Genomic DNA, 9,951 nt, shown 5'->3' with positions numbered 1-9,951 from the left:
GGTAATTTATAATCAGTCACAAGAACGTCGAATCTGAATCACTTGAAAAAAACACGGGGGTGCTTAACTTTTTTCCAGGTGTATATTAATTGTTTCTTGTGAAAAACTATCTAAATGTAAACTTGGAGTGCTTGTATCAGGAAGCATCAGAAGCAAAATGATGCAGTCATAGATGGATAAAATCATAGTAACAGATTTCAAGATGTGGTATGGTACATTTCTAATGGTACTGACAGAAAATAAGCTGATTTTCTGTAAACTTGCTTGACATTATGCTTGTATAGCCTTTGGTGTGGCTAGGAATGTGTAGGGTGTACTGAATAGTGAATTATTAATGCATTAGATGTTTGAATAAATAACAGAAACTAGAGAAGTTGAAAGATATTTCTATGTGTAGTGTAGGAATAACCTTGGATGAAATTTGGGATGAAATTGATAGACTTGGAGAGGATGGAACTGGTAAGTTGTCATGTAATTATTTTTTTGGTTATTTTATAAAATATAATATTATTATTAGAGTATATTTAATGTTTTGAAAGTTTTATCTGAGGGTAAGTACAACTCTTTATGGATAGTGTGTTTGAAATCACATCTTTGAGTCATTTAACTAATGTTATGTTTATTTATCAAAAGTGTTAGTAGTTGCACAGAAATAGAAGTGATTGGTCAGTAAGCTTTTTAGAAAGTCCATAATACAAAATATTCAGTGCAAAATTAATTATGCGATTGTAACACTGAATTTGATTCATGATCATTTTAAGTGTTTATATAACATTGAAAGTTGTGCTTAATAAAGTTTGTATTTTAAAATTATTAATTGAGTGGGATTCAGAAACTCAACTTAAAGTAGTTTAAAACCTAAAACTATACAAAGCATAAAAGTAACCTATGAAATATAAAATAAAACCTTAATTATATCTTATTTATAATAATTTTAAACAGGATAATTCAGTAAAGCAAACTGAATTTACATATATCTGCTAAGTAAGCCTCTGAGCACTAAAATGGCTTCTTTTTGAGTCGTGTTTCAAGCACATAGTGGAACATAGTATAAAGAGTAAAAATCGCAGTTAGGAGCAAGAAAGTTTAAAATTGATCTAAACAACCACAGATGAGAAGATTGTGCTGACTCTAGCCACCATATGCTAAAAAAAGAAGTAGTTGTATTTAAAGCCCTTTTATGGCCTTAGAAAAACATTAGATGCTGATTTTTTTCTAAACAAAGTTCCTATATTAAACTTAAAAAGTTAGGCTTAACTCTGTGAAAGAACAGAAAGTATAGGAAAACTGTTGTCTGTAGGCATACAAACATAAGATGTGGATTTTCAAATTTCCTTTTTCTGTAGGTTACAAACAAATGACAGCTTGTCTGGATTCACAGTTTCTTTATCTGTAGCATACAAACAAACATTAAGCATGAGATGTGGATTGTTTCAATTAAGAATTTGTTTTTCTATAGCCATATAAACATGATACATGTTTTGCCTGTATTCAGAATTCATTTATCTTTATATCGATAAATAAGAAGTGTAAATTCAAATTCAGTGATGAGGAAGCCACTTTGGGACTAATAATGGCTGGAGACGGCTTGAATGGGTAATGAAGAAAAACTTTAATATAAGTTTAACATAACAGCAAATGTACAACGTTTCGACAAAGTTTTGTCATCATCAGGTACCTGATTATGACAAAATGTATCCATTTTGATGATTAATAGTGTTTACTACTGGATCGGAATATCAGATAAACAACAAGAAGGGGTCTGGGTCTTCGAGGACGGAATGCTGGCCATGTACGAGTTCATTAATTTATAAACCTCTAAGTATCAGATATGGATTATCTGACTCTGAATTGCTTTATCTACAAGCATTTCAACATGATGCATTTATTACCTGCATTTAGAGTTACTTCATTCATATAGGCCTTCAAATATAAGACATGTTTTCAAGATTTGGTAGTCCTTTGTTTGAAGTCCTATAAATGTGATTCATGGAGTATCTGCTGTAATAATTCGTTATATATAGACCTACAAATATGAGACATGTGACAAATGGTTTCATTATTCAGACAACTTTGTTTCATAGAATTACGATGCCAGGCTCTCAGCTTTCTAAGAGTGCCAAAACTCCTTTCAGCTTCAGCAGAGGAGGCAGGGACAATTAACAATAACTTTACAAGGACTTCAACCTGATCAAAAAGACCACAGACCTCAAGCAGCATTTCCCTCAAAATTTTTGCAGCTTCAATGCTGGAAATGTAAGTGTATTTGGAGAAGTACGTGGCTAATTGCACATGTAATGACTCCCTGATAAACTTTGGATATTGGTCAGTCTCTCCAATGAGAACTTTCTCCAATTTTTCAAAAATCTGCAGGCCTCACTAGTTGAAAAGCTCTCTAAAATGCACAGCTACAGTGTCTAGCAGCTTGCAGTACTCAGCTCTGTAATACTCCAAAGGAGATGTTAGTGCATGTGCAACAGCCATACTAGTAAAGGACTTAGGTGATTTTCTCATGTGTGACATTTGAATTAGCTGGATATTCAAGGACTTGATTAATTCTGTTACTTTATCGTATTCTTGAAAGGGGGTTTTTTGTCACACTTCATTGCAGCAAGCAATTCAGCAATGGTTTGTGTTCTCTTTTGCAAAGACATGTTCAGGCATTCCAATTCTTCTTTCTCTTCAATGGCTAGGATTAGTCCCAGGATCACTTTCCCCTTCTGAAATCTTTCCAGAAGTCTGTTTGCTTTTGTTGCTGAATCTGATGCACTAGATGAAGCCATCTCTTTCAAACTAAGCAACACTGGCTCATACTGGATGAGCACTGACCAAATAACTAGGGTATGAATAGTCCACCTTGTGGACACAGCAGCTTCAGAGTAGTGTAGGATCTACTCTGAAGTTTGTTATTGCACTGAACATTAACTTGAATTTCCCCAATTGATTGTCAAAACAAGCATCCCAACTTGTGAACCCACTGCAAAGAATCCTGAATCACAGGAGAAGCTGTATAAGCTGTCTGAGTAATGAGATTTACACAAGAAGTATCACAATGGACATAAAAAATTATAGTCACTCTTCTAAGAAAAGCCTATGCAGCAGTGTATTAGCCCAACATACTTGCAGCATCATTGTATGTTTGCCCACGAAGACCAGAAAGGATAGATTGAGGTGCAGTAAGACATCAGTGGCAATCTTGGATATTCTTTCTCCTGTTGTTAAAGACATTTCATAGAGACCTATAAATTATTCATGTGGCATCAGATCCTGCTCCATGTAGTGAAAGCAGATTGCTTTGTTCACTGCCATGTATATCTTGTGTTCCATCAATCATTACTAATATTGCAGAGAGCTAATTCGCTTTGCAATATCTTTCACAATGGAGTTGCCCATTAAACTCATAATCTCATTTTGAATTTTAGAGCAGGTATGATCCTGATTATTTATCAACCACATAAAGAGTTTGGGATCATCTTCTGATCTCAACTATAGCAGCTGGCTTATATTCTCTTCCTTTTCTTCATGACTGCTAAAAGCCAATCCTTGCCATGCCAAAAACTGCACTGTGCTTACAATCTTCAATAGGCAAGATTTTTCCTTCTGTTGCTGTGATGCCAAAGCACTAGAGAGCTGGATGTCTACTGGTCTTTCCTCCTGAACATGAGTTATCACTGTTGCCTTATGCGATTGACAATCAGCATGTTTTGCAAATCTCTCTATAGTTTTTTTTTAATTTCTAAATCCCGAGGATACAAACACGGGATCTGCATTTTTTGGCAAGTGGTGATTTTTTGCTTCTGAAAACTTTTCTGTATTATATACATAACACCCCTTTAAAACAAGAACTTTAGTGGAACTAGAAAAATCTTTGAAACATTTCTCCTGAAAAAGGGAGAGTCTTCTTTGTCAACTTTTGGTCTGTAATGAACCTTGGTTTTGGCTGATGTGGGGTATTTCCAAGGTCATCTCTTTCCGACCCTCCTAATTCTGTGACTTCTACCTCAAATGCCTCTGTGCTGGGCAGATGTTGATGTTCAGCTGATAATTTTCTCTTTTTCTGTGGCACTACTGCTCACACCTGTCTGCTATTGCATCTCCTCCTACAATAAACATGACAGCAAAAATACCAAACTCAGGTACCACAGTAAACTCCTTAACATCTCTTTCAAATTACCTCTGAAATAAGGATTCTTACTTTATATAGGCATGTAAAACTGAATGAAATTATAATAGCAAAAATAATAATAAGAAGAAGAAAAAGAAAAAAATTCTAGTGAGACACTTCTTTAGAATAGTTTTACAAACCCTGTTTGAAATTAAGATATTGCTATGTGAGTTAAATAATGTTTTAACATGAAAGATGTGAACACACTATAAAATAAGAACTGGTATAGAAAGAAAGTTTTATTATGCCCTAACCACAATTATCTAGTATGTTTAATACTTTTAAATGGATAGTAATGGTCTGATATTTATGGCTGTGATTACAAGTTTATCTTATGAAAAACAATTCAATCACTGCACTGCTTGGAAAAAAGTCTTATGTCCATTTATTTTACATTACTGGTAACTTCTGTTAACCAAAAATACACACATTTAATTTCTAACATAGCTAACTCTTGGTTCACTTAACAATATTTTGGTGGCCCAGTAAAAATGCTTTTATATAGATATATAATGAAACCATTTATTTATACATTTCTGTAACTTATAAATATTAACCACAATTTCCATGTTGAATCTCCTTAAGATGTAATAAAGGAAAAATAAAGTTATTTAATTATTTCGAGTAAATTTATTATACAAGAATAATTGTACATGTAGCTCAAAAAAATTCAAAGAACACATTGCCACATAAACTTCCACTTTTTATAAATACACAAAAAAAGTCAATTAAATAAACAGTCCTATTGGGAGATATCAGGGATGTTAATGTACTACCTGTTCTTTCACAAAACAGCTAGCTAAATTAGTTCTTAACTCACCAAAATCAAAAACAAACATCTGCTGTTACTTAACAAACTAAAACATTAGCATCATGTAGATTTACACATGTGAGTGGAAGAGCTTGTTAACTGTTTAGTCTCAGTACTAAACAATTTCACTAATTCCTTAAGTTTTTAACTTATCTTAGTTCCTAGTTGTATATACATTTTGACTCATCCTGTTATTGTGTTTCACATATTTGTTCCACTTTGTGGAAATTATGCATAAATAATTCCAGGCATAAGACTTTCCAAAGCTGAAGAAAGAATAGTAATTTTATTTACATTTATCCACAGTAGTCATATGCATGGAAGTCTTTCCTTTGTAGTTTGTACACCAAAACAAAAACTAAGGCTAGATGGCACTGTTGTCTAAAACAAAAATAAGAATATAAACATTTCATTTCAATAATAATATAATTTGACTTCTACATTGAGTTTTCTAATCAGTTTTAAAAAATGTTCTTAATTCATTGTTTTAGACTAAAGTACAGACAACCACTTTTTACAATTAGATCCTCTTGTCCACACAAAAATTATTTAAGATTTACAGCAGTGAAATCATGGACATAATTTATCTAACTGGTAGTTCAAAACTATATATTTAGCTTACTAGTTGGAAGATTTTTGCTTCTCCTTCCTTAGCTGCCAGTGACCAACTGCCTGACTATGTTTCAAACACTCCATGCAAGCTGTGCCAAGACTGAGTCAGCTGCAATGTTATGTGAGTTTCCACATTGACCTAGTGCAGGCTTCATTTGTCATGACAACTGGTTTTATGTAAAAATAATTGAGAGAGAAACAGCTAAGCTAAAAAATAATATATCTCCATCTTTCAAAAAGTGGGTGGGACACGTTCACCTTGTAAATTACACTTATGGACCACACCATATAAGAAATCCTCCTATGTCAAACTTTGATTCACCACTTATAAAGAAAATTATCAATCACACCACATAAGAAATCCTCTTATATCAAAATTTGATTCACCAGCTGTTAAGAAAACTATAAATGGCACCATATAAGAATCACACCACATAAGAAATCCTCTTATATCAAAATTTGATTCACCGGCTGTTAAGAAAACTATAAATGGCACCATATAAGAATCACACCACATAAGAAATCCTCTTATATCAAAATTTGATTCACTGGCTGTTAAGAAAACTATAAATGGCACCATATAAGAATCACACCACATAAGAAATCCTCTTATATCAAAATTTGATTCACCGGCTGTTAAGAAAACTATAAATGGCACCATATAAGAAATTTTATATAAATATTTGATTCACTATTTCTGTCAAAAACTTGTTATTTACATCATATCAAAACATTCACACATGTTGTCATATAATAATTGATACCAGCTTAAAAAATTATTACTAATGCATGCTGTTAGAATGTTATCATCCACACCATGTCCAAATATCTCTACACTTGCTATCAAAAATCATTCACACTGTGTTGTTAGAAAAATTATTATCTGTACATATTCTTAGGAAATTAACATCTGTATCCAGTTAAAAACTCCATCACACAAACTGTAAAACGTTTATTTGTACCATATTGTTATAAATGCTGTTGGAAAATTACTATTTATACCATTTAAAAAAATCATTCGGACTGTGTTATCACTTGCCAAAATTTTTGAAGTTTTGACCACATTTTCCATATTTCTTTGTCTGTCACTCAAAATAAAATCATAGAATATCATAATGATGGAAATATCACTTTACAGAATTCAAATTTTTTCAAGTATTGGCCAAGATTTCTCACATTCCCCAACTTTTGTTCTCCGTTCTAATTGGTCAGCTGATTGTTGTTATGGGTAATCCTTCAACAGAAACCTTGGTACGAGCAACAGTGATGTCGCTAGGGCTTTTCTCCCCTCAAGGAATAGGGTAAAGTCTTTTTTTCTTTCAGTTTCACCTAAATTGTTAGTAGATTTAACATTATTGAGATGAGTTATATGATTTTATGCCTACTTTAATGCTTTCTGTACATGAAAATAAGTTTTAAACAATTATAATGTAGACAATAATCATTAAGTAGAATGAATGAAATAACTTAAATAATTATGTTTTCTACAATTTGTGTGTAATAAAGTAAAATAGCAATTTCTATTAAGTAGTTAGTTAAATTACAGGATTTTTTTGTTGGGTGGAAGGAGATAAATGGCACTATTTTAACAGTTTTATTGAATATTTTAACAGTTTTATTGAAGTGGTTAAGTAACATAGCTTAAACAATAGTAATTTCTGTTGTGTAGAGGTTAAGGAAAAGATAAAGACAATAACAGTTTCTGTTTTGTATGAGTTAACTTTTTGTTGAGTAGAAAGAGTTAAATTACATCATTTAGATAATAACTGTAGCCATTGAGAAGAATGACTGAAATTATATTTATTTATACAAAATATCTGTTGAATAGAAAGTTAACTTTTTTTCATTTTGACAATAACTATTGCCATTGAGTAAAATTATTTAAATGTTATTACTTACACAACTATTTTTGTTGAATAGAAAGAGTTAATTTTTTCATTTTGACAATAACTATTGCCATTGAGTAAAATTATTTAAATGTTATTACTTACACAACTATTTTTGTTGACTAGAAAGAGTTCATTTACATAATTTAGACAATAATTTCTGCCGTTTAAATGGCATGATTTATGCAATAACAAATTTGTTGAGTAAAATGAGTTGTAATGTTTTATAAGAGTTGTTTTTTTATGAAGGATGAGTTCTAAATCAATCAAATAAGCATAGTTTCTGTGAAGAAAAATGATAGTTTCTTTTTAGTGTACCAAATTCAGTTTCAAAATTTTTATTGTTTCAGTAAAAAATCTTATGTAGAACCATGGCGGACTACTCCCCTTTCTTTAGATGATGTCTTTGGTATGGCAGTTATTGGCCTTTGCATTTCAGATGATTGTGTGGACATTTTTGTTCCTGCTCAAGTTGAGGTATGTTTGTTAAATATAAAATAAATTATGATAGGTGTAGTAAGGACTCAAAATGCATTTAAAAATAAGAAAATCCAAACAACTTCAGCACAGCTTGTTATTTAATTTGAATATTACAGTTATTGACACTTAAAAATTAATTTAAGACAAATCCCTTTTTTTACTACTCAGCGTCATTAGATATACTCTGCAATTATTTCCAAAACTATCTGTATTTAGTATTCTTGAGTAAGTGTTGTTCCACAAGACATGAGAAGAAAAACTTGGATAAATGATAATAAAGAATAAATTGACATGTCTAAATGAAAACTTTTTCAAGCTTATTTTCTGTGATGTTTTGAGCAGATACCCTTTTTCAGGCAGTTAAGTCTGTGTTACAATGGAATTTACTGCCTGGTGAAGGGTATCTGCTCTAAACATCACAGAAAATAAACGAGAAAAAGTGTTCATTTAGACATGTCAATTTATTTTTTATTATTATTTATCCAAGTTCATCTGTATTTAGTAGCAAACTTTAATAGGTTCACGGGATCACTCTGTCCTTTATTTTATGTGACTAGCAAAGTTGGACCTGATTGTAGAGTCCATGGTAGGATTGGTTGTAGACTCTTGTAGAAACTTTTGTATTACTTTATCTTGAACCAGCTTTGAAAAAATTCAAAAACACTGTGTTAAATATTATAGAAATATTGTTAATACCAGTACATACATTACTTTTCTGCATGTGTGTGCACACACAAAATTAAAAAATAAGCCAGCTTGATATTTCTAACTGAAGCTTTAAAAAATTTCTATTGTTTGAAAAGTTTTGTTTACAGATAATCAACAGATATAACTTGCATATAATGGGAAACTGCTTACTTGGTTTGGATAAATGATTTGAATAAATTTATTAACTCTAGATTTAATACTGCACATTTAGGACTTGCTATCTCAGTGAATAGTTTGGAGAAACTAAGGGTTTAGCTGAAATAGAGATATCTACTTCCTTGGATGAACAAAACAGCTTACTTCTATCTCCATGTTGTTTGGAGAGACGTGGGTCTGTACTATGCAAATTTTGTGGCTTTAACCCATTCATAACTTAAGATATCTCTTCAAATATCTTCATATAATTTTTTAAAAATTTCAATTTAAGTTGTCTGTGCTAACTGTCTGAGAAACAAGCCATGGATCTCTGTATTTACTGATCAACAAGCATCAGTGTAAAGCTGGCTGATTTTTTGGGTACTGTGAAGGATAACTTGGACTGTTTTTTACAGTGTTTCAAGTGAGTAATTGTCTGGAATGGCTGAATGTAGGGATAGATGTTGCATTGATATTGAGCTTGAATAGTCTAGGATGTGATACATTTGGCCAAGGTGCAGCTTAGTGCTGAGACACAGTCATGGCTAATTTACTTTGAAGGTTTGTTAACAGGGCTACTTACAGCTGAGCTCAAAGCGTAAATGCAAGAACATAGTATGGATTTGGCCATTTAGATAGATGATTTGTAGTGACAGAAAGCTTTGTAAGATTGTCAGGAAATCCTCACTGACAAGGATGTGGAGGGTCTTTCAAAAGTTTTAGTATGTACAACTGATAAAAACTTGTGTGAAACATGAATTTTTTTGCATGGAAGCAACAATAATCTATAATGATAAAAGGGTGTGTCTGTGTGTATGTGACCACCATACTAAATGGACCCTTAAGATTTGCACCTGGGTATTACTTATCTTATCCACATGCATGCATGCACATCTTTTTAATGAGGCAAGCTATAAAAAACCACATAGACAAGAAGTGGTTCCTTATATTACAAATATCAATCACAGACATGCACATCTTTTTAATGAGGCAGGCTAGCAAAAAAAAAAAAACACATAGAAAAGAAGTGGTTCCTTATATAACAACATCTAATATATATATATATAGAAAAGCCAGTGCTTTTTGGCAAAAATGCATTCCAAAAATGGCTTTTCTGTCATGTTGCTTAGCAACAAAAGTATAACCTAATAATG

General features: G+C 32.0%; 1 protein-coding gene across 2 annotated transcripts in view; it reads left to right on the top strand.

Moving 5' to 3' along the window:
• LOC106463721 overlaps positions 1-9,951 on the top strand; it is a 61,420-nt gene that overhangs the window by 45,472 nt on the left and 5,997 nt on the right. For both annotated transcript variants that reach the window (XM_022391303.1, XM_013923783.2), the window contains exons 17-19: positions 398-459; positions 6,727-6,889; positions 7,825-7,951. In XM_022391303.1, coding sequence (XP_022247011.1) covers positions 398-459; positions 6,727-6,889; positions 7,825-7,951 — 352 coding nt within the window. The remainder of the gene's footprint in view (positions 1-397; positions 460-6,726; positions 6,890-7,824; positions 7,952-9,951) is intronic.

The sequence above is a fragment of the Limulus polyphemus genome, unplaced genomic scaffold (assembly GCF_000517525.1).
Source record: "Limulus polyphemus unplaced genomic scaffold, Limulus_polyphemus-2.1.2 Scaffold1469, whole genome shotgun sequence".
In the NCBI taxonomy this organism is placed as follows: Eukaryota; Metazoa; Arthropoda; class Merostomata; order Xiphosura; family Limulidae; genus Limulus; species Limulus polyphemus.
The sequence above is the reverse complement of the archived record's forward strand: the minus strand, read 5'-3'. Positions and strand labels throughout refer to the sequence as shown.